Source organism: Athalia rosae, chromosome 2, assembly GCF_917208135.1.
Source record: "Athalia rosae chromosome 2, iyAthRosa1.1, whole genome shotgun sequence".
NCBI lineage: Eukaryota > Metazoa > Arthropoda > Insecta > Hymenoptera > Athaliidae > Athalia > Athalia rosae.
This window is the reverse complement of record NC_064027.1, coordinates 14,719,520-14,746,007: the sequence shown is the minus strand read 5'-3', so window position 1 is coordinate 14,746,007 and position 26,488 is coordinate 14,719,520. Positions and strand designations below refer to the sequence as shown.

At 39.7% G+C, this 26,488-nt stretch overlaps 1 protein-coding gene across 2 annotated transcripts; it reads right to left on the bottom strand.

The window, feature by feature from the left end:
• Positions 1-41: 41 nt before the first annotated feature.
• Positions 42-26,488, bottom strand: LOC105684837. 2 transcript variants are annotated; one of them, XM_012398498.3, is made up of 4 exons: positions 23,482-26,473; positions 10,530-10,703; positions 3,555-3,741; positions 42-2,341 (listed from the first exon to the last, which is right to left on the bottom strand). In XM_012398498.3, exons 1-4 carry the CDS (start codon positions 26,284-26,286, stop codon positions 2,139-2,141), a joined length of 3,369 nt encoding a protein of 1,122 aa, XP_012253921.2. In that variant the 5' UTR covers positions 26,287-26,473; the 3' UTR covers positions 42-2,138. The 2 variants fall into 2 exon arrangements, with proteins under 2 accessions (XP_012253921.2, XP_048506745.1); XM_048650788.1 differs by lacking the exon at positions 42-2,341 and adding an exon at positions 2,348-3,155 and having other exon boundaries at positions 23,482-26,488.

Below are 26,488 nucleotides of genomic sequence, written 5' to 3'. Positions count from 1 at the left end.
GAGTCTGTCGAATGAGTGAAAAAGAATGTTAGTGATGCTTATCAGTTTCGTTATTTCTTTATTACTTTAATATTTCGTAACACGTAGTTCCAGTACAGTAGATACATCACACAATTGTTTTTTTTTTTTTTCTAATTATTAAGTATGTTTGTAATGTAAATGAATGCTTCATGGGAATTACAATCTTAGAATTAGAATAATACTAGGTTTTTTACTCAGATGATGATGTAATTATATATCTTGCATACTACGCTGATGGGTATATTACGATACTGTACAATAATAATTTACATAAAGATATGAAGCCCATGCAAGTATTGAATGAACAAGAAAAGATAATGAATTTCTTTTCCATGATTAGGGGCCTGGAGATTCACCAAATTCGGGGATGTAATATGCCAACTACTCGCCCATAATTTTTTCATGTTCACTAAATGTTCTCTAAATATACACACGGAAAACAGGTTTGTTCAGATGCATGGGCTCAAAGAGAAATTTTAAACGTTCTACACGCGAACAAATATATCACAATGACGGGCGAACGCCGTGACATTGACATACCAGCTACTAGGCTACACGACAAGAATTAGAAAAGAATAGAAGGAAAGTATGAGGGAGTAAAACACATTACATCACAAAGATGAAGTACCATAAAATGATTCGGTATTTTCATACAAATTTGCAGTTCCGATTATTATTGCCTATACTACATTGATTCTCAACTTGTATACTTGATTCCCGAACGCATGATATTTGACTTTTGACGGAGTGTTATGGTGACTGAAAACTAATTATTCAGCACTGTTTATAAAAAATTGAATCGTTCCGTAGCTTCAAGTTATACTTACTACTATGCTTACCATATCTTAATTCAATCACACTTTAAATACTACACTTAACATTTTTAGAGGATGTTTTGAACATTACGGGTTTATTGATTTCAGCTCCGAAACATGAATCAAAAATCTCTTAACGGACAGTACGCGAAATGACAAATTATTATCCAATTATCATGATTTATACTTAAATTAATAAGCAGTTAGGTATTGAAATTTGCTTCCCAGAAACGTTAACAAAGACTGTGTTCCGACACAACTTAAGACCAATAATAATTTAATATGTACACAATTCAAGTCACTTAAAATTAATAATCATAATTAACAATTGGACTTTCCGAACTAGTACTCTATGTTAGAAACGACTGATTTTGATGAATATATGCTCTTGGTCCACATCCAAACACGACGCATGAGAATTAAGCACGGGTCGAATTGAAAAGCTTACTTTTCTTTACACTCACACTAATACCGGGTTAAATAATGCTCAATAAAATTAGCAGATGTGAGTTATTTATTACCTTATTAAGTCATTATCAAATTAGAAATTCGTTACAGAATCTAGGAATGATTGAAAGTCCGCTTCAATGTGAAACCGCATTTACGGAATGACAAAAATTTGGAATTAAAAATTTTACTTTGAAAATGACAAGTACGTAAATTTATCTTGAGTAGACTTAAGTTCTACTTTGGCAAAAGATTTACAAGTCTACATTTCAGTGTACTTCAATTGTATTACGACCTGACATTATTCCATTCTTATTTTTAGCGTTATTTTTAATTCTAGTTTTTATAAATCGTACATACAATTTCCAATTTTTGGCTAAAATACCGTAATTGTTATGTTTTAAACAATCTCAAAAGTGATATTGAATTTATTTTAAAAAACCTTTTACTCGACTTTTCTCACAACTGATATGCACCATTGTCTTCCACCCCTAATGGAAGACGAAATCATGGGCGTTCGATAAACATTACTTAATAGGTGTTTTCATTTGGCAGTATTTTAATTCAATATTTAGAAAAACTTGACTTATAACAGATATATAGAGTAAATGCATATACTTGGAATGATACTGTTCAAATTTCATTTGCTTGCTAAGCATTCTCTTTTTGACTTTCGTTACTTTACCTCCAACTTAAATCACTACCATAGTATACTCTTTAAGTGTAATTACTTTGTTTTTATCATGCTTTTATACTGTGAGCTTCCGCCGAACTAGAATCCTGCTTGACTAAGCACATGAATAGTTCTTCCGTTAATTTGACCATTCGAAAAATTCATTATCGAACTATACAAATTTAAAACAACAAGTCCGCTGTTGTTTCAGACCCCCATGCGCCAGCATCCTGTGCAGGTTTTAAGTAGTCAACGTCGCCCAGACTTTCTGGTTGTTCCACACGAATGACAGTTGTTGATGGCGATGCTCTGGTAACCCCGAGTTCAAATCCGTCTGAGGCCAGGTCTACTTTACTTGGCGTGTAGCTGGCTAGACCACCTCCACCTGCGAGGAGACAAGCACTAACCATAAGCAAGCTACATAAAAGGTTTTTGATAGGGGTATGAAACATCATTTAACAACATCGGAAGAATTGGTTAGCAAGTGAAAAAAATCGTGCTCTAAAACAACTGGGAAGCTATGAAAACTTGTCGAGATTTGATATCAAATGGTAGTTGTGAACTTGAGTAACAGTCTTGTACTATAGATACCAAGACCAATCATTTTCAACAGAGTGCAAATACAGTATGGTATTGACGAAGCTGATAACTACCGATAGGCATTGATTATCTTTGTTAATCTAACCAAGGCTATTAAAAAAAATGGATGTCCTTTTATGGTCACAAAACTCGCACCTGCGATGCCATTAATCTTGTAGAATGGAGATTGAAATCAAGAGCTGGGTATTCGGAGAAATGATTGTTTGAGGTATAATGATCGACTTCGTGCATTCGTCGTGCATATTTTATCGCGAAGTATTATTACTTAGGACGAATCGTGTATGAAATAATGATTCAACTACGAACGGACTTTCACGAGCAAAGTTCTAGTTTCAATAGCTAAATATGAAGCAAGGTATCCAAAACATTTTGGTATAAGTGCGAGTACAACTGATATCTCTGGCACTGCTTTTGATGGCGAATCATCACAAGCGATTGATAATTCTAATTGGACATAATTAAAACATGACTACATCTGATCTCTGACGATTACATGGTTGAAGTGAACTATACAAAGGATTCTTCCGATGGGTCTAAGCCAAGCGATAATTCTAAGGAAATAGGATCAGTGAAGTCGAAGCTAACACCCGAAGCCTTGTCTGTAACAGACCCGAAAAAAGATTAAGAAGTTCAACAATATGAAAGAGCCAATGAGACTAATCACGGACGATTAATGACCTCAAATATTACGCAATCATGCAAGAGTGCTGATAGGAATAATTACACGTCAAACATTGATTTTGAGTTTAATTTCATGGAGCTATATCCTGTATTGTGGAAATTTGCAAGTCATTTTCTAAGAACAACAAAATTCTTTTTCAAAGTAGACGGAGGATTTGCAAGTTTGCAAATTACGAATTGTTTACGTTGTTTTGCTGCGCTCATCAGTTGGTGTTATTGACGACCACTTGGTATGAAACGATACCCCGTACATCAGATTTCGGAATTCATAATAAATAATGTATAAAAATAATAAAGGAAATCTTCTTCAAACATACCTAAAAGCGATGGAATACCAGGCGTTGGGCTAACCGATGATGGTCTGTTTTCGACAGAATCTCTAACAGCATCGGTTCGATCAATGGAAGATTCTGCAGCAACATTACTGCCCTCACCAATAAGCATCGATGCCTCACTCGGATATTCAAATGTTCTAGTTGCTGTATCGTCAAACTGGATGCGGTACTGTAAAATGGAATGAAAGAAATACTTTGAGTGTAATAATTATATGAAATAAGAACAATTTAATCATACTCCAATTAATCTTTGGACAGTTGTTTTTTTTATTTTATTTTTTTCAAACAGGGGAGAAACTCCAGTGTTAATTTTATAACACGTTGTACTGTACTGCAGTGATACTTTTCAAACTATGATACCTGCGAACTCATGTATTAAAAATAAATCAGTCAGCTACAATCAACGGTTATAAAATTTATGGACAGCAGACTATATTTATAACAGCTCGCAGGAGCATTTCATTTATAACAGTAACTAGTCACACTAGCTGACTTTTTGGCCAACTGACGTCATAACAACACTCATTCACCGTAAAGAGCGTCATTTTCATTTCGTAGTAAAAGTATTGCAAGGTTTTAATTTTAAACATAACGGAAATATGTACCTACGAATTAAACTGCTGGTCCAGCTCTATTCGAGTAAATTTTGTCTACGCGACCAATTTAATTTAATATGTCTTCCGGGGAAACATCAGCTCGAAAGAAAAATGCCAATGTGACGTGTCAAAAAATATTTACAATAAATGTGAATTTCCGTTCTAATTGTGGAAAATTCAATCAACTACGACAAAATTATCGGTCGATCGAATACGTGCAAATCGTTGTCGCTTTTTTTTAAGAACGATCATTTTTGTTTTTCATTTCTGCATAAGTTTATAAATAAATACGTTGTTTGAAATTCGTATAATAGTTGCAATAATTCTGAATACCTCGTAACCGTACCAGTGATTATTTCAAGTAGATGACTGCTTACAGCGGTTAATTAAATGAATCCACCGTTGCTTTACGCTGCTGTGACTATAATGATATCATTTTCAAGCGCTGACTTTGCACGCGCAGTTTATGTGTAGCAAAAGAAGTAAGTTTATGAGATAAGTATAGCTTCTTTATAATATTACAACATAACTTCGTAAACAGTTTCCTGCTCCGGTATCTTATAAACAATGTAAAAAAGCGCGACGCTGCAAATTGAAATGCGATATAAATACATGAATTTCGAAAACAACAGTAAACAAATTGTTGGATCATATCTGTATTCATCGAATTTTCAAAAGTGAATACGATATTTTAGAGCTCTACTGCGTTTCTTCGGAGAAAAAGTTCTACTCGATAAAGAGAAGAAAACTTCTTCGCCCGAAAAATTTTCGTCCGGCACGAGGGAAAGAAAAGTTATTCGCGAGTCTGACAAGCGCGAGAAATAAATTCATAAAAAGTTTCCGAATACGGTGCTCGCGATAGCTGCAGAGAATTTCTAATGATCACTCGCCCACGCAACGCCGTATCAATCGTGTGTATATGCAGTTTAACCACGATCGTTTGAAAGTTTGCTGCAGCGGAATTCAAAATAGAGATTTCTAAATATTATCCATGATAGCTAAGTAATTTGAATAATGGACAATAATTGCATACATGTCGACGTCGGTTATTGTCGCGTGCCAAAGCATAATATGATACAACAATATTTTTCTTCGCAGTATGTTGCTCCAACTAATCTATGCAACAGAATTTCTCTACTCATGTGTTGTATAAAGAAGCACATTCTCAACGAAATTTTATCACCAAAGGCTTTCTATTACGTGTCCGCACTCGTGTCCCCATGATCCGATCGTTGATTTTGTCCGCAGTGAAACACAACGCTTGAGTTTGCGAATATCGATAGAAAGTAAACTCCTTTCCCGACTTCGCATATAGACGATCAGCTCGCTATTCCTCCTACGTATTATAGTGTTCTGAATTTTTTTCAATGAAAATCTAAGCGGGCGAAGGAAATAAGCTTGAAATTTTTGGGAACAAATGTAAGAGATCGAAATTGAAAAATGGTATTAAAATAATTGAATAAATGCAAAGAAATAGAAATATAGCTGCCTACACAGCTATGTTGCGAATATATTATACATTAAAGAAATTGCAACGCAAACTTGTTTCCCATTCAAGAGGCAGTAATTACGAAATTATTTCATTCCTCAAGTAAATTGCTTTACCGTGATCGTAGTTTTCATTTTTTCGAAATATTTCGCATACCGCGTATGAAATGATATAATATAACGCATACCCAGACAGCTTAATATAATTTTATCCGATATACGGCAAAACTGACGAAGAAATAAAAATGGTTTAGGACCAAAAAGAAATTTATATATATCTAAAAAAAAATGAAACCTATAGACGGAAATATTTTTCAATAAAACGCAAATCCTCACGCACTTTTCGCATTCATTTATGATATTATAAATTATATTTAACTAATGTTGAAATCTTCCGAGTTCAATTTCTTCGACGCTTTTAGCACGGTATACCCATAGGAATTGAGCTACTATAAGTACCGTTATACGGCAATTGGACGACTGCGTGTTGGAGTTCATTGCGTCTCGGGTATCCATTTGTCTATCATTTACATACGCAACGACCTAGCCCGAGGCTCGTGTGCTTACACGCGGCCCGTTGAGCCTTCTCCTTTCTCTCTTTTATAGCGAGAAACCACGAATACGTGTAACTTGCTTTCTCGTTTCCATTCCCGTATTTATTGCTGTATTTTACGGATTCGCATTCTTCGTCGGTCTTTACCGCCCTGGAGCTAACGAAAGATTAATCGAAATATCAACCGGTATTTCGATACGGCAGCGGACTACGTGAGAGGAATTCCACACGCCAACCACTCGCGCGATCCATGATTTTCCTTCGCCATTCTTCATCCGATTCACGTTTTTTTCTCAATTCTTTTTTGTCATCTCAAATTTTGCGGTATAGATTTGCTTGAAAGCTGACAATTTTCGAGAACTGAAAATTTAAACCGTTGAAAATAAAGTAAAGACAATTTCTTCCACAGTCTTCTGACGGGCGCTTGGAATCTACATTTCCTGTGATTTACATCTTGGACTCACCTCATCGACAATTGGATACGGTGCCTCGTATATTCTTTCGCATGGCGGTACCTACACGTTTCCTAATTTGAATGAACCGCATGCGCCTAGTTTGAAGCGTGAAAGAACGCCTAACAATACCTAATTGTTAACGGACAACTAAAAGGTTCTTGATACCGGTATATTAGATGACTGCACAGCCTTGAATCGACCGTATCGAAGTTAACGCTTATTATTGCGATATTGCCTCTTGTGGTAACATTATCCAGGCATAGATATAATACCTTACAGAATTACCTTTCACAATTGGCTGCTGGAAGCCCAGCATTTTCACCGTTGACTAACAGCAGATTTTTCTTACATTGTGTACCTCATCCATACCTACAAATACGTGTAAGTACGCCCGGTTAGGTCGATTGTGAATCGCTCCGCAGCCAAGCTCGTTCGGACAACTTTTCGTGGGCCGTCCAGCTACGAAAAAAAGTTGTCCAAGCGCGCACCTGGCCGCGAAGCGATCCAGAATCAACCTAACCGGGTGTACCTACGGAACACCAACTGCCCGCGCACGATCGCAGCTTGAAAGATGTTCCTTTTTTCTTCTAATTTTTTTCCGTTAATCGCACGGGTATACAGCACTGCACAGTTTGGCAAGATCTTCTCTCGTATACCGCGGTAAAATTATAACGATAATCTTGGTGAAACTTCGGAGCTGCTGCTGCAAAACAGCGAATATAAGTCACCTCGATTCCCATCAGTGACGCAACGTACCTATAGTCGAACGCGGATCGCAACAATTCACCTCGTACTAAATCACTCTAAAAATGTTTTTATGCACAATAAATTATGTATACCGTGCTTTAGTCGGGTTCAAACGAACGTTGTAAAAATAATGTCGTGATGCAGTGATTCATCGGCTAAAAAGAAAGAAGAAATATTTATGAAACCGATAGACATGTTACTCAAACACGGATTGATTCAGGGGCGAGACATAGCGAACGCAATGACCATGTATAAACGACAAAGTGGAGCGCGAAATGTTGGCTGGCATTGTAACCGATTTCCATGCACTCCGATACCGATGTTACACGGTCCATTTTATTCTTTCATTCTCTAGAGACGAAAGTAAAAAATATCCGAGAGATACAAATGCGCCATATTATACGTATTATGAATGTCAATTATTGCGCGACAGGTTTCCGCGTACAATTTATAAGAGGAGTAGCCAATTAGCGGTGCGGAGTTCAACGCTTCCCAGGTTCATGCCGGTAAATATCGTCATGTTCCGCAGGTCGAAACATTTCCGACATTAACCAAGGATAAACGGTGAATACGACCTCGTCGCGTAGGGTATAAAGTGAGCGAGGAAACGTCGAGACCGCAACGCTTACAACTCCATTATTTTACTTTGTACAACAGTTATAAAATCCTCGTTGAAGAAGGTATACGTTAGCGAATCGTTACATAAATTCAGGATTTCTCACAGTCCCCGATGTACGGTGATAGAAAATTACCGACGATTGTCAGCTAAATCGAGCTGAAAAAAATTCCGCACGAAAGCGGCGGATGTTTTTTTTCGAAAAATATGCACTAAGCGTTCGCACGTACATGTTTTTTTTATTTTCATCGTTTGTCGGTTCGTGGCAAAAGAAACGAGGAATAATTTTTTTATCGACCTTCGTGCAATTTTTCGGTTCAAGTAATTCGGCGTGAAACGCCCGTGCAGCTCAAGTTCGTGTATCTTATCTGCCGCGCGGAGCCGAGATACAGATCGTGAATGAGGATATAAAAAACGAAGAGAAAAAAAAAAGTTTCTTATGCAAGTTTCTAATAGGAATTACGATAAGATCGTTATTATCTTTTGTTCGCGCAGCCGACAATGAATCCGATATTTTCCGTTGTAGGCGGTTGAATTTGTTGGGAGTTGCACAATTAGTTGCCCGAAGTGACTTAAAATTAATGACGATGAAAAGCGAGCGGTAAATGAGGTATGAATATAACACCGGAAGTGAGATTTACCAAGAAATCGTTATAATATTTCATCGAACTTCCGCGATCCTTGTGCATTATCCCGTGAAAGTGATAAGCGATTGAGAAAATTTATCTAAATTATATTATATATCCCGTTGGAATTGCACAGAGAGAAATTACTGTTCGATCATCCTAACAAAATGGATCGTAAAACACAATTATCCGTTTCTCATTCTCCGCAACCTGAAAAGCGGAGGAGGAGAAGGAGGAGGAGGAGGAGTAATGGTATAGTTTCCATGGGAAAGCAGTCTCGACTTTAAAATCGCCTTACATTCCGTTAAAAGAAATAAGATCATGAAGGGGGCGAAAAAATTCCTTCGTCTCGTCGAAAATTTTCTGCGTACGACCGTGATAAGGTCTATTGTTATAATTACGTATCGCAATCAATAAGATAAATATTTATCGACCTGTTTTATCGTATAAAATCGTATCACACCTTATACTTTATGCACAGCTAAATTATTCGTCAAAATTTACCTATGCGCATTGCGGGATATCACATTTGGAATATTTCAAGACTAAAATTTATATAATATCATATATCTGGCCAGACGCAATGGCGTGTGGTGTTCGTAACAAAGGAGAAATGAATAAAGAAATGTAATAAATGCAAAAAAAAAAACGACAAAAATGAACATGTAAAGATTGACGGATTGAAGATGGAATGAGAATAAATAAATTGACGATAAATTTTCGTCCAGATAAAAATTCTATCGGGCATAATATGATATATGGCGAGTCTCTGTAGTATTCTATAAAAGGATTTTCCATTGTAAAATTTTCTTTACGAAACCTCGTATAATAAATAACTGCGCTAAATCGAATTTACAATGTCCAATAAGCCATATTTCATCGTCAACTGACGTCCGTCATCTCGTTTTCTCACAATCGGTGTGTAACGATCATCGTTTCAATCGGATATACGTGTATAGTATACGTACACAGGTGTATATATACGGTATATAATAAATGGCGAAAGTACTCCATTTACTCGGCGTCGCTATAAAAAATCAATCTCCCAATGCCGTGTGCAGCGGAGATTATTATTCAGCGAATTGACGAAGTTTAATTGGCCGATCGCTATGAATTCGACGAATCAATTAAACTAATGAAACGAAACCTCTCGGCAAACTAGTTCTTCACACACATGTGTAAAAATTGGTTCGGTGTCATTAGAAAAATGTGTATTAATAACTCTCGGTAAACATGATATCGATAATTACTTTTTTAGATCGGAGATCTTACGTGCGTTATCTGCCTAAGCTAGGAACGAATATAAACCTACGTATAGATCATATATAAAACGGAAAAAGACCTCGCTATGTTATGCGCAGCGTTTCACTATCGCAGATTATTATATAAGTATCGGCGATGAGCAGGCGGCTAGTTATCAAAAATAAATTACAATCGTATCGCAACGATGTTTAATTGAAGAAGCTGTCGACTTATATCGATGAAAAAAAATATTTGTTCGTAAAATCGTCGAGTTAGTAGACGCGTCCTCGTGTCCTCTGATAGACATATATCTACAGGGAAAATCCGCTGTGCGTCATGATCGGTGTAAAGTACCGCAGACTATAAGGGGGGTTGTCAAGCCGAAGATGACGCACCCCGAATTCGAGTGGCACGATATAACGACGCCGGCCGCTGCACCGGAATCGAACTTTTCTGGACCAATGCCAGTGAGAGAGAAATTTTCGTTTCACTCCGAGAATATAGACCTGCAATATCGCCGAAGTTACACATGTAACGCGTACGTATCCAATCCCGCACGGATTCGACGATTCAATAATAGATCTAGTTTTCGGAATTTGTTCGGATTGAAAAATTTGAGGTTTTCATCGATTACCTTGTGGTTGCGCGGCTGTTTCGACAAATTGCTTCTCCCGTTGATGAGGATATTGTCATTGAGGAAACTGACGTTACAGGGCGACGGAGGTCCTCCGGTCATCTCCCATTCCGTATCGTCGGTCGACGACGCATCCAAAGTTGCGTCCAAGACTATTATGCCTCCCTCGTTGGCCTGGAAAACGAAAAAAAATAATCCAATGAAATTCACATCGTTCAAGTTGCGCGATTCCGTTCACGTCTCTGTACGACTCTCAAGATTTCTATGCGAAAAAGTAAAATGAAAAAGTCGATACGGCATGGCGTGGCGGCGCTCGCAGCAGCAGCAGCAACGAATGCAGCGGGCGTGTAGGGCGGATGCGTAAGTATATCGTCGCATCTATACGCCTATACCGGAAGGCTTATTATTACGGTTTCTTTTCAATTCCTCCGTCAATAAAACATCTTGTCGTCTCCAGTCACGCAAAAGGAGACCACATACACACGCGCGTTAACGTACGAACTGAAAAGATGAATTCAAATAATTCATCTCCCATGCAGCGAGCGCAGAGCGGAGCAGAGGTTTTGTCATTTAAATTTTTCAATGAGCGCCCGCAACGAATTATCACGTTGTGTCTTGTCGTACGGCACGGTGAATAAATGAATAAGACTCGCGATAACGGGCGTGATTGTTGTACTCTCGATCGATTGTCGATCATGCTGATGCAGACAAGCGTTACCCCGATCACAAAATTCCAAGTGATAATCCCTTTCAGGATCGGGCATTATCAAACGGCGTCGAGGGTTGATTTTTTCTGTTGATTCTCGATTCTTTCACCGCCAATATCCGGTGCGAAACAAAGCAGACTCGATGATCGCTGACGCGTGGTGTAATTTTCAAATTCTTTAAATTAATTAGATCCGTTGCGTGCGGTTCGTGCGGAGGTCAAGAGCCATCGTGCAGGTGGTCGTTACATGGAGGGACCGCAGCACACCTGAGCGGCTGATTTACAAACCGGAAGTACAGTTGTTGTAAAACTATTTTATCACGTGTCTGAGTGTGACATGAATTCATCTAGATTTGAATGTTCCAAACAAAAGTAGAGCAGTGCACGGTGCCGCGAGAGGTGGCGAGTGTCACGGTCAGCCGTTAGAACTGCGTATATTGTACGTTTTATTTTTTTCTTCTCCTCTTATTTGAGCCTTTTTTCTTTTTTCTTTTCACCTAATTAACTACGTAATTACATTACGATTCACTTACACGAACTCCGTAATATTTATATACCAACAACGCACTCATCCATGTGTACGTACGACATACTTTTTAGTAAAAGTTTCCAATTGGAATCATCGCAGATTAAAAAATTATCATTTAAATTATTCAAACGCGCTGCACTCGTTCGGATTATATTATATTTATGAGGTGCTAATATTCGGGAAAATAATTTCGAGCCGTTATACGGATATTCTTGGTTCGAAATCATTTCATCTTTTTTTTTCCATCCTCTTTGTATATCAGTAAGTAAAGAGATTTATAAATCTATATGCAAGTGAAAAACGCATGAGACATTCAGGGCCGCGGCCTCGTCGATTCGGAATTGAATCCCCTGTTACGCCGTGCTACGTGCGTGTAAAAATTGTAGGCATCTTCGAGCGCGTCGCTGCGTGAAGAATTTCCGGTCCATTTCCGCTTGGAAACAGGGGCATCAAAGCGATTACAGGGATCGTAGATTTTGGACGCGGTGCGATATAGCCGGCCTGCCTTGCAGTTGTAGGAAGTTAGGTACAGGTATGAAAGTATTCCTCATCTCGGTCAATAAACATAAAGCGGCATGAATATCCGACGATAATATTCGATGGACCGTGCAGAGCTGTGGATACGGAATCGCGTTAAAATTCTAACTGCAGGTATATATTTTTTTACCTGATTCCCGCGCAGGGCTCCGTTTCCGCGACTCCCGTGCGGGCAGCCGATCGAGTGACCTCGGCGGAAGTGAGAACACAATGTTTTTTTTAAGAATTCAGGTTAAACTTGGACCGCATTATGACTTATCAGCGTCGAATTAGGGTCAACAATGGATTTTTAGAGTATTGGACGAACTACAGACGAAGCTGTAAAGCTGCAGCCGCCGCTTCTTCTTTTCATTCTGTTTTCCTTTATCAGTTCTTTTGTTCCCTCATTCGACAGCAATACGGATAACCAAATTTCACGATAACACGATTTTCCCTATCTCGATCTGATAAACTATAAGGCGAGCTGCAGCACGTGACTGCTGGCAAAGCAACGATTACAGATTTAGATATCTTACATTATAGGAGAAAGTCTCAACTTTATTTGATTATTCATACACGATCCGTACGAAATAATCTAATAAAAAAGAAAAAAAGGAAAAAAAATAATCACGAACGACGGAGCTGAACACGCGAAGAAAAGGAACAAAGGACTTCTTTAAAAATATTCGCGCGCGCGCGCGTACGTCTACCATGTGTAAAATGCTCGTGTTGCATTCTGCGTATACGTATATCGGACGCGACAAACGGTCGCCCGATACACATAGCTAACGAACGCCTGGTGCAGCGGCAACAGCGACAGCAGGATGCCGACACCTAGTGGGGTTCAAGGTCTAAAGTCAGTGATACGAAGACCAACGCGGTGGACAGTTGAATGGAAAAATAGTATGGGAGTTTCTCATGGCGCCCGGCCCGCGACGCGTCGGGGCCTACGGGCCTAGAAAGAGGGACTTATAAACGTGCCAAGTTCATTGTCGTCGTCATTATACGCCACTCCGGTATATCGAAGCGATGCGGGATTTTCTTTTTCTTCGTCTTACAACTTTCATAGTTTCCTCGACGTTTACCCGCATATAATTACCGAGGAAAAGTCGCAGAACTTCTTGCAAATACTTCGCGAAGATTTTTTTCAACTTCTACGGTCAAATGCGTTCAGTCGGAGAGAGGGAAATAGATAAAAAAAACGTCCAACACTCGTTTCGGCCGTCTCCCTCTCCGTTAATTAATAATATTCATGCACCGGTGTTTATATTTTATCGACAACTTTCTTCCGAGTTATTAATTATTTTTTCAAACGTGATCGAAAGTAGGAGAGAGATTTTTTAAAAATAATCGTTCGACGACGTGGCAGCTTTACGTAGAGTACCTATATATAAAAAAGGAAGCTTCGAACGCCCCTCTACCTCAAACCCGATGCGAAGTTACAAAAACAAAAATAAGAGTTAGCGAAAACAAATCACAACTCCATGAGCTTTGACGGGTAGGTCACCGGGGGGTCATGCGGGGCCATGTGGTTCGTCGCACGATTCCGCAGTTGTAGATATTGCTACGAAATGTCTGCTGTCGGTCGAAATCGACTATCTCGGTCCCAAAAAAGTGGCCCGGTCGAGCGTATACCTGTGGGTATAATATATGCGCGTATACCTGCAGTAGAAACTCCAGGTGCAGCGCGGTCCTTCGCCCGGTCTTGCGGGACCTTGTATTTTATTAGCTGAGCAGAGCGGCAAAAGCCGACGGGGATCGTGTTTGAAAATAAATTTTATCGTCGAAGATAATGTTAAAAACGGAAATTCCAAACTCGAATAAAAAATGAAAAATTATGAAAACGAGCGATGATTAAGGAGATGGGGACGTAGATAACCTGGAGCGAGAGCGAGGACACATCGCTTGATCGGAATAAAAATCGATGGGAATGAATTTTAATCGAAAAAGTTGATTTTTCCAATTTTACGAAAACAACATTATTTGTCGCAAGTCACGAAACTGACTGACATACGAGAATGACTTGTCATTTTTATTTTCCTTTTTCAGTTTCGCTGACTCGTCCGAGCGGGTCAGCGTTCTCGATTTTGTGAGTCAGGGTCTTCGGATTGCTCTAGACGCCGGATATAGGATTACAAATTCTCGAAACTGAAATAGTAGGCGCGTCACACCGACTCCCTTTCGCACGTTCATTTTTTACACCTTTTCCTCGATTTTTTCAAAGTAACAATTTTTTCTTCTACTTTCTTAATACACCAGGGAATGACCATATGTCTGGGCGATATACATTCATTCTTTCGATTTCAGTCAATGGGCACCAGCTGCGCTGAACTACCGGATGAAATTCGAACCCCGCAAAACTGAACTGCTTAACTTAATTTGCCCAGGAAGTAACATCATCGTTGTAATTTTTCGCATCAAAATACGTCCTCGTTATCATCACGTACAATACACATTTGTTACTCTCATTTTTATTACAGGAATTCAGGAAAGAGCGGATAGACCGTCGATTCTGACGTCGAAAAAGAAGTAGAACTATTGCTCGGTAAATTAACAAACAGATTCACAAAGTGCCCGCATGCTAATTCCTTCAGATCGGATTAGCGGTATTTCAATTTGTCACGTCTTATTACACGTATGTACAATTACTCGCGGTACGCGAATACCTTACACATTTTGTTACAGCTCTGTTAGTGTAATTAATAAGACTAATACCGTGAATCACAATGTTTCGGATAACAGTAGTTGGGTATGTACGACCTACATAAAAAGTACGAGAAATATATATATCTAACTATGGTCGAGTAAATTATTCTTTTTTCCTCGATCGTGCGTTACAATAAAGCGTTATGTTATACACGGGTACACAGAACTTATTTATTTTTTTTTTTTTAAATCCACTATTCTTCATATCTTCAAGATCCGGAGAAATCCCCTACTATACCCCTTGTGACTCTCGAAAATCGAAGCTCTCAAAAAAAAAAGCTGTCGTTTATTTCGGTGCACAGTGAATGAAAGCTCGCAGTTTTTTTTTTCTGGTATATCTGAAATTAGAATCGCATTTTGAAATTGTGGTACGGTTTTTTTTCCTTTTTCTGTCACTCCGTAGGATATGAGGTAAACCTCTGGTGCCCGGTCAACTTGACTGCATGTGACGTCAACAAAAAAGAAAAAGACCGGAGCGAAGAAAGGATAAAAAAATAAATAAAAAGGAGACAAAGTTTATTTCAAAATGGCAACCACCGCCAGTCATTGACAGCATTCCAACGTCTTACGAAGAAACGTCTTGTACATGTTATATGGCGATCCGAGTAAAAGCTGGAGAGTAGTTTTCAAAGATCGCAAGTTTTACGCGGAATGCAACCGTTTTGTTGAACAGTGAACGGCAGATATTTTACTCCGCTAATAACATAACATTGGGAATATGATAACGAGTGTGCCATTCTTTTCTCTCACACGTAGGATGCACAGTATAATTAACGCCAAACTTCCGCATATGAAATAAGTTTTTTCAAAGTTAAGAAAAAATTTTCAACACAAATTCACAAACCATTCACCTATGCGGTACGTGATCTATTATAATTCGTGCTTTTTCGATCTCATTGTTAAAAGATATTTCAATATAGAAATGACTTCTAATTTACGCGTTTAAATAGAAAATGAAAAAAAAAATAAAAATAAAATCGAAATAGTCACGATGCTTTGACCTTAGAGGTACACAAAATTCACATACAGGAGAAAAAAGAAACCAGCGGAATTTTGTAGAAAGTTGACAAAGAATTAGTGGACACGCGTGAATGAATGATGAAAATATATTTCGACGAAGTATCCGATGCGAGCAGATCTACAAGCTGTATAATAACGAGGCGAGGAACGATAACGACGGTCGTTATGAAAATTAGTATTTGAGGTATTTCGAATGACCTCTAATTCACCCTGCACTGCACTCAGAATGAAACAAAAAGAAAAAATAAGAACCGTAGAGATATGAGGATAAGACATTGAAAATGAAACGGCTCTGCACGCGGGAGAGGATGCAAATTAATTATGACGAAAGGTATATTTTCGTTTTTTTGTTTCAAATGTTCTTCTCCTTTTTGATTCAACTACGTTACATCAGAGGATGTATATCAGCTCCGCATAATCGGCGAGGATATTATAGACGTTACAAGTACATCGAACGGTATTCAGGATTTTGAAGCAAGTTTGCAGATGAGATTCAGAGAGTTTATTGACCGATCGATATCGCGCGATCATTGAGTTGAACTTTTTAATTAAATCATGGTATTTCTACGATACTTAACTATTCGCTTAGATTATGGCGCGCGCGTGATATTTGATACAGTCGATATTAAGTGTAAATGTTATCTTCGCTCGTAGTTATTGCGATCCAATTTCCTGGTCGAAGGCCGCGCTATGTACATGAATTTTAAAACGTGTCGTACGTACGTACATACAACTCTGTGTGTCCGTACAAAGAATATCATTACTTACATAGCTATGAGTACATAAGTACATAATAACAATAATACCGGTTGCGCACGAGTCGCGCCCGTTACACTATACACTGTGAATTGCACACGTATACGTACCGTAATATAAATTAAGCGCAAGTAGAAATGATCGTCGAAAAGAAAGTTGAATATTCCCCGATCGGAAATACATCCTGTGATGCACATACCTCCGTGTTACGTGCGTATTTGCAATCATCGCCCGCCCGTCTGGACGGTAATTATCGACAAGATCGAATACTTAGTATATATAAATGTTTCGAAAAACCAAGAATTTAGGCCATTCCCTAATCTAATAGGTAACGGTTTTCGAATGAAAATTTCGTGAGTGCCTTCGGACGAGCGTATTCGGTGTAATTTTACTGCAACGACCAGTCACCGCCGTCGTAAATATGAGTCACACGACGCTCCTTCGAAAATCGATAATATCGTTCAGAATTTTTCAAGCTGTAAATAATCACTTATCGATATCACACATCCGCAATCAACACCCATAGGTGTATCATACCTACGTGGAAGTTTGGCGGCTATAGTACATAAAATGATTTGTTTGATGAGGTGTAGCCATGTATACGTACCGATATACACGAGATTATTACACACGATATCGGTACATTACAATCACCGGTCGTTCGTATAAATTTTCCGATCAATATAGGCGCGTGGTAAAAAACGTTTTTACGCGCACGATATTTTGCCACGCCTGCAGAACACGCTTCACGTCATCGCGTCGAATGATCATTTCGAGATTGCTTTGGAGAAGAAATTTTCTTTCGTCGATTTTTTTTTTCACGTTTCACGAGGTCGTCGGCGCGCTCTACTTACGCGTGGAAGAGAATATTTTCCGCCGAAGACCGGAAGAGAATTTTTGATTCGCGTTGTTCAATTCTTTAAAATCTATAACTACGTAGATCTACGCGTCGCCTTTAACATCGAATTCAATCGTTTATGCGGAAAAGTGAAAAAGAAAATCGTCGTCAGCGATGACGGATGGAACGAAAAAGGAACGCGGGTTAAACGGACATAACTTGCTGGCTTCGTTTACTCCGAGGTCACAAGGCGACGGTACCGCATGTGAGGTAAAAAGAGTGATGCATTAGTATATATTACGGATGGAGTAAAATGCGGTAAAAATAGTAGAATGTGAGGTGTACTAGGAAGCTTCATTTCAGTCCAGTCGAGTGCACGGGTGACGAAATGTCTCTTGAAGTCGCTGGATAGTTCAGTTCCAAGCTTGGTTTCAGCTCTCAGCCAGTCGTTGGGTCCAGTTATGTTACAACCTAGGCCACATTCCGCCTATGCAGTAAAGCAGCATGCGGCAACTTCACCGCTGCACGAGCTTGCACACTACATCAGAACTTTGAGCACTTTTTAGACAAGATTAAGCGTTGCTACCTGGCCGTAGATGAAATAATAAATAAAGTTTTTTCCTTTCCTTTTGATTTGAAAATACGTCAAATTGCATAACCACCGGTTGTTCTTCATCGCCCACGCTCAGATAGTATTATAGGAACATTACGTGTATACCTGACGATGACAGCGAAGTTTATTCGCCTGAGTTCATGTCGCGCAGCTGCTTAAGCTTACAGGTTACACCCTAACGTGTATAATAGTGATAATAACGCTATGTCATTGTCAGATATGAGTTTATAATGTCGTGTCAATTTCCTGTCAATTGCGACACAATAGCGTTGTATCTTTTGCATTACTTTTTTACACCCCTCGATAAACAATATATGTACCTGTGGAAATGTCCTCTGCAACGAACGAATATTGCCATTTTTGCAGAAATTTTATTCAGCAGTCTTTCCCGTATATATTTTCAAGAAAAGAACATTCGCGCAGCATCTTCGATATGAGCACTGCGATTTCGCAGACAAAGAAAAAAAACGAAATTACAAGGTGAATTTTGAACTTGAGATTAACGTCGAGATAATCGCTCTCGACCCTGAATTCGATCGTATGATTAAACTCGTTTACATTGTCATAATTTCATTTCAGAGTATCATGGAATAAATTCGACCTTTTCGTTCCAAAATAGATTACGCCATACGAGTGACACGTAATACGCGTGTACGTGAGTGTAGGAAAAAATATTTTCGACGAGAGCCGTCGACATTGATGTATCGGGGAATTCTGACTGGTATCAAGAGTTATTCAACGAAGTCAGTGAGTTAGAAAATGTAAGCGATGGCATCGAAACTACGTTTATCTTCGACAGAAGTAAATATGAAGAGAGGATGCGATGTTATCAGTGGTTTAGTTAAACAGGACGTTGGTGGTAGGATGTCCCTCTCACTTATGGCGGGAACTTCCACAACCATATCTCCGCGTTTGAAGCAGCTAATGAACGATATCATTTTCATTTGAATAATATCGCACGCGTGTCCATTTCAACGACAGCGTATTGCGTCGGTCGAACGGTTTAAGGAAAAGAACACAATATTATCATGGAAAAAACCGGTGAAACTTGTCGTCCCAGATGTGCGAAAAATCATTTCGTTTAATGTAAGATACAATATGATAAGGACACGCGCATCCGTACGAATTTGATGAAGTACGATGCGTTGGTAGAATTCAAACCTGCCATAAAATGCTGTTTACCCAAAAGATCATTAAAACTAGACGACTCGAATGCAGTAAACAGAAAATCCCGTAACCGAGTGATGATATGTATATTCGCAGACCGCAATTATCAACTCTGAAGTTTCTTATCAAACGCATTAATACATGTTACTGGCAACAGTATTTCCTCGTTACATCATTTCTATTATATGAACTTAAGAAACAAAGTGTAACTATATTGTTCGAATAATGAAATGAATAAAAACGAAAAATCTGTGAACCAATTGCTTATACAATACATGTCGTCGATTGTCAATCGTTCATAAGGAACTGCACCGTATAATAGGTGGGATTTTAACTTTTGTCAATTAGAGGTACGAAGAAAAATTGCTCGTTAAGTTCCACGAGGTCGGAGGGAATCGCAGCGGCCGCGGCAGCTGGGTCATATAATAACGCGTAATTATGCGTACCTACGTTCACTTTCCACCAATTATACGCATACAACGGAACAGCCAGCTGGCGCGATTACGAAATTTCACCTTGCGCGAACCGATCGCGGATTTTTGGTTGCATTGACATTTATTTTTTCCACATAAAGCGTCGACTCTGTAACATTTTTCTGTTCAACGAGGCAAATCGGTCGACCATTGGAAAAAATGGCTTGCGATATTTATCGAAGTAATTGAAAAAAAAGAGGAAAGAAACCGAGTACACGATTTTCGAGTCTATCGCGCTGATCACTTTTGTATACGGTGCAGTGTACGTTGAGGTAGTACGATCTGCTAATGACGTCACTAATTACAAAAAATGCTAATTAAGAATTGTTGCAGATTGTTAGGAAAGCGCGTTACGGTGTACGGACAGCGCGCGTGTTATTTATGTATTTATACATAATATATATAAGTATACATCAAAATGATGAAAGAAAAAATCATCGTTGGGATTTAATTAAAGTTAACAGGGTTTTGATCGAGCGAATGGTTATAGGTTAATCGGAAGATTAGTCATATCTTTTTATTCGTTTGTATCGATTGATCTCAATCGCGATGGCGTAGGCTACAAAAAAGTTCCAATGGCACCGAGCTCGCGTATCGGTATACTCGTGCATGTATAGATCTCTTTTCAATCAGATATATCCACTCGAAGAGAGACGAGAGAAAAGAACGCGTGATTTTACGTCTAATTATGTAATAAGACACACAAATTATCTGATCCAAGCAACTTTACAAACCGCAATCCGTCCATGTGGCTTATACGTGTAACGTCTTCTCGACCGGTGTGGATCAATTTTACTCGCACGTACAGAACAGACGTGAAGAAAAAAAGAATATCGATAACATAAAACTGATAACGATCTTATCGTTTTCTTCAAGCGCCGGAGCTAACATACACACACGGAGAATATGAAATAGACAGATTATGCATATTGTCTGAATTTGCAGGCGATGAATTTTCTTAGGAAAATTGCAATCGGTTTTGGTCCATCGAAGATCATGTGATATCTGTGAAATGGATAAGAGGTTGAATTAGACGTTTTATTTCTAAAGGTATAATACTAACGAGAAATTTAAACACGCGATTTTCCGTGGCAGCCGGCCGTGACGTGAGCTCACCGCACGCATCGGGTTGCACGGTATTAGAGGCTTTTTTCGCCTCCTTTGTGCCGTTTTTGTTGACATGATGTAAAGCTGAGAAGAAGACGGAAGTTGGCAAGTAGGCATAAGCGGGAGTGTTCTGAACTTCCGTCTCTTTTCTCCCCTTTCGTTCTCAGAAACGATTTACGATAAGACCATCTCTGCACATGTCTGCGACTGCGGAATCTACAGTCGGAATAGGATAGCTGTTCCGAATGCCGATGTGCGCAATGTTGGGATTATAAAATTCCAACCCCATGGTATGCAGTGAGCGCCAGCTGAAATATTAAATTCTCCCGGTGCAGGGAGAAGAGGTGTTCCCGATGCATGCTCCAGTTTCCGGTTCGTTGACTAACATCTTTTGTTAACCATTGGCATTCCAGATATGCCCTCTTTGATCATTCGTGGTAAAAACGTTCCAAAACACCATCGCTAACACGCTTCAGTTACATCTTACTAACAAAAAGCGATAATGAAAACTGACAAGTTCATCATTTTTTACAATGTCGGATTTTTTATCCTCAATTTGTTTTTTTTTTTTATTTTTCTTACCCTATCACAAGTGATACGAGTTTATGCAGGAACGTGCGATTCCCGAAATTGCGAAAATTGATCCAGACTGACCCGAGAATCTTCATCTAATTATCGCGCACAGGTTTGTTGATTCACATTTCTCAGTCGTTTGTGTACCATTGTTATAAGGTCGGTCTGCGATAAAACGATGCACGCTGGATGCACTGGCATTCAATTATCAACAAACTTCTGTTACTTAATTAGCCAATTAGTTTTTCATTCACTTCAATTTGGAATGGATAAACTTATAGCGCTGCACAATACGCACACGCGCCACATAAGGTTACACAATGTTATTCCTTCTTTGATAGCATTTTCTTTTTCTTTCTTCATTTTATTAATTTTACTGATAGTCAGACTCGGTATAAGGCGAGCTCAATGTTTGTGATACAATTAATTATGCAATTAGAAGGGGGATAAAAAAATAAAATGTGAGAAACCAAGCGAGAAAGAACTCGATTGTTCACCGCCACTTGTTGGCCATTCTTACAGACACGCGACAGACGCAACGGATAAACGTATATAATTTTGAAGGCGGAACGCGTTAGGTGAGTTCAAAGTCAAAAATAAAATGAAAGACGTGCTATGACGTACTATGATGAGGATACTCACACGAGAGGTCAAACTTCCTGAGAAACTTAACGTACTGTGCGTAAGAAGGAAAGTAAGTTCATATCTATGATGTGAAAGAGTATAGGAGTAGGACTTTCAGGTCAATCCTTTTTTTAATGTGACAAATCGTCACTCTTAAGTAGTTGTGTATAACACGTAAAACGATCAACACAGAATCCCAGGTACTACAAGGCGAAGCCCTTCAAAGGGCGACGTCACGGAAAACTGGTGCCACTGGTCATATGCTTGCGTATATGACTGTCGAAGAAGTTCATTAAGTAGCTCTCTCTCTCTTTCTCTCTCCTATCGAAGGATTTAATTTCGGTTACTGCATAAAGACAGTTTTGGTAACTCGATACCATAATTTATCATATCATTGTAATTCGTAACCGACTCGAATCTCGGGTTCTGAATGTCATTGTTTATGTCATAGGTACGTTATGCACTATATCGACGACATCTAAAGAATGTATGCTGATCTTGTGCAATTTGACGTCAGAGGTGAAAACTTATCCATGCAGTGGCAAATTTAGGTATCCCTGATGTCTTATAAAACTATTCGATTTAAATTTGATTTAGCTGGATACGCGAGATTCTAGAGTTTCTCAGGGAACTGCGTAAGGTTCTTTAATTGTAGAATATGAAGCACGTACGTTTGCGAATCGAACTGGAAATACGAGACAATACAGCGATACCATGCTCATGCGTGTGGACTGCCTCTTTTGTCTTCAACAAAATCCAATGTTCGAAACGTGACGTGTAACTGTCCGAAACGTAAAGTGCGAATTCCGTTTATCCCGCGATAAAGCTTTGAACCTTGATATTACATGACATATGCACAAACGCTGTTCATTTAATGGAGGAAATGAATTGTACAGGCTGTAACCTTTGTTAACGCGTACGCCTGTTTCTGAGTAGGTGTACAGTTAGCCGATGAAATCGAAAACTCAGGAATACCGGCGTGCCTGACCAGTTAACGTTTGACGTTTTGAATGTTGAAATGCCTTTAGAATTCCAAAGGCGTTCGTTAATTCCCTCAGGCACTGCACGATTCAATATGCTGCAAGGTACATGGAGAAAAGTGAAAGACCAACTCTGTCATCAAGGCGTGTACGAGTATATCGAACGATCTGCTCAATTCCGCTGAATATCGTAAGAGTTTCAGTCTTTTGAAAAGACCGGTGAATGCGCCACCGAGACGCAGATTAAACACATTTTTATTTATACCTGTAGGACAATGGTGTAGATATTGCACCTCGTATTGGACAGAACAATACCGGCGTGCGTATGGTGTGTAGACACTCACCTTTGGTTTAGAACGTTTTCTTCTTACTCGTAATCCGTCGTTCTCTATGTAATCCGGCACTTCTTTTCGGTTGCTGAAATTAAATACCATAGTGTTGTTCTGATCGTTCCACGGCTTAGTATCCCACAGTCCACCACCACCACTACCGGTATTTGTTTTTTTCACTGGTTGAATTTCCTCGGCACTCTTTAAACTGACGACAACTTTCGTTGGTTGTTCGATGCTCTTGACCCTGTTTATCAGGTTTTTCTCCATCTCCCTATTGCTCAGATTTTGCTGCTGCTGCGAAGGCTGAGTCTTGGTAGAAACTAACGGCCGGATTATGCCGATCTGCTTTTGGGGTGGCGACGACGTTTCAGTCTTTTGTGTCTTTATCGTTTTAGTTTCGTTGCATTGCGTGTATGACGGATTAGCCGCCGTTGTGGTGGATTTCATTAATCCAAGGCTAGAGATAGCGCCGATTGGCTTACTTTCGTTAGTCGAACTTTTTATTTCGTGTCGTACTTGGGGCTCGGCAACAACAACCGAGTCCTCATTTTCGGCTGAAGTTTTCGCTTCGCCATTCGCCGTCGACTCGAACCTGTCCTGTAGTAAATTCGCCGAGCTTTCCAATGAGTCCACGAAAGAATCTGGGACGGCGATTAGATTTCCTACTGAGAATGAATTATTTGTTGCCGAAATTTCCGCAGAAGAACTGTTAATTGCCTTGCTAGGAATTGCGGTTCCGTCTTGGGTGTCTGTAAGCTTCTCCATTACAGGCTTTGAAACACTTTCGCTAGCATTCTGCCCATTCTGACCTCTACCGGGTAAATAATTTTTATTCGTTTCGGCCTTGTTATTAAAGCTGAACTGCATCGTGGTACCAGCCTTTCCAATATTCTCCAAAGCGGTTTTGGAAATGCTTTTTATGCCATCTACAACCTCGCTCTCCTCATCCTGGCCAGCACTTGAGTCAACCGGTGATGATGACCTTGGCATTTCCTTTCTCCAATCATCCTGACTCTCGATTCTTTCTGGTATTTGTTGTCTCGAATCAGCAGAGTTTAACTTTGGAGCCTCTGAATTTCTCTCAACTAACTCACCTGAACCGCAAGCTAACTTAGGTAACTCGGGTGCTGATGTAGGCCTTGCTATCTCTTGGTCAACACTTGGAGCAACTGATTGAGTTGAATTTTGCCTGAGTATTTCTTTCTTGGGAGACAAAGGGGAGAGGATTTGTGGAGAGGGTATTCTCGGGTCGGGTACAGGCCTTGGTTCAGGTGTAGATGAAGGTGATTTTACTTTGGATTCTGGTGAAAGCTTGTATTTATTGACCGGGGGCTCAGGACTGGGTATAGGAGATGACTTGAGTTTACAAAGAGGCTCAGGAGACGAAGAAGGCGACTGAGACATTTCTATTTGCCTGAACTTGCTTACAACTGATGAAACCGACTGGACAATAGGATCCGTGATGACACCATCGTTGTCGTGCTGAAGTTCAGGATGTTCTAATCTCTCTACCGTCGGTATCGAGGGTGCGATCTTCTTTGGGGAAGTAGGCAGCTTGATACCATTGGAAAACGGTTTAGATAGCAGCGGCGGTTTGGGGATTAACTTTTTCTGGTTCTGAGCTTTGAAGGTATCATTTATAGTCTTGAAGGTAGCCACCTTAGCTGCGACCTCTCCCTTTGGCTTGAGTTTCTTTGTGGAACCCTCGAAGATCCGCATAGTAGTTTTGACTAGATCTGGAGGTGGTCTCTCCGTTTCATCGACCACCAACTTTATTCTTCTAGGTTTGTTGAGCGGTTTTGGCCTGTCGGGATCAGCCAGTTTGTTTTCAATTTTCACAGAGGTCCTATCGATCAAAATAATGTGATCATTGGGTGGTTCGTGCTTTGGAATGCTGGCCACAAACCTGCTGGGCACAATATGAGGGGTAACATCATCTGAGGCAGAATTATATCGAAGGAGGGTTTCAACACTGCGAGCTCTCTTCATAGAATCATTACCACGGTTACTGTTTCTGTACCTCTCGGTTTTAACCGAAACACCGGGTACATTACGTTTTGCGTATTTCCTCGGTGATTTCTCAGGGGGATCATCGTCACAATCTAGGAGATCCTCAAGGCTGGTGGCTCGTCGAAAATTCTGTACCGTTGGTCTCGATTTATTCATTTCCCGAAGCGTTAGGTTCAAGTATTTACTCCTCAATCTGTTCACTATTCCAGGTCCATACTGCAATTCCTCCGAACTGTCACTTTCCCCATCTTCACTCGGCGCTTTAAACTTTGACAGCTCCATGTCAGACTTGCTTGATTTTAATTTAGTTATAACGTTTTTAGTCTCGGATCTGTTGTCGACCATTTTATTATTAACCGAATTCAAATCATAATCCGAATCGGAACACAACACGTCCGTCTCAAGGCGCATGTTGCCCGCGACTGTATTCTGTGGCTGAAAATGAGTCAATCCTCCGTCAGCGGCGCCAGTTGCCGTCCCTCCTGAAGCTCCTGAATGCTGAGCGACAACACCAACACATTTTGAGTCGTGAGTAGTAGCAGTCGTTCGTGAGTTCCCACCAACACCACCACTGTTGGAACTGCTGCTATTACCAACACATTCTTGATGTGAAACACTTGTCAAACCGTTATCAAACGTTTCAGCCCCTCCCAAACCGGCGATAACTGCCGTACACAGTTTTACGCTGGCTCCGTTATTAGCCAAGACCTTGGTCTGCTGTCGTCTGCGTTGGATAAGGTCTTTTTTCCATTGAGGAATATTTTCCGATGGGATGTTGTTTGACGAGCTACTCGTAGTAGAGGCCATGTTTCCCCTCGTTCGTTACTTTATTTACTATTTAACTACAGCCGATATCATATCACGCACTTTGGCCGAGCTGCTTTGCACCCGGTTGAAAACCCTCTTAATTATTTAGTTAAATTAATTTGTACTTTAGTGGGAAATACTCTGACAAATTCTACCCGATACACCTGCCCGACACCGACACCGCCGACACCGACACCGATAA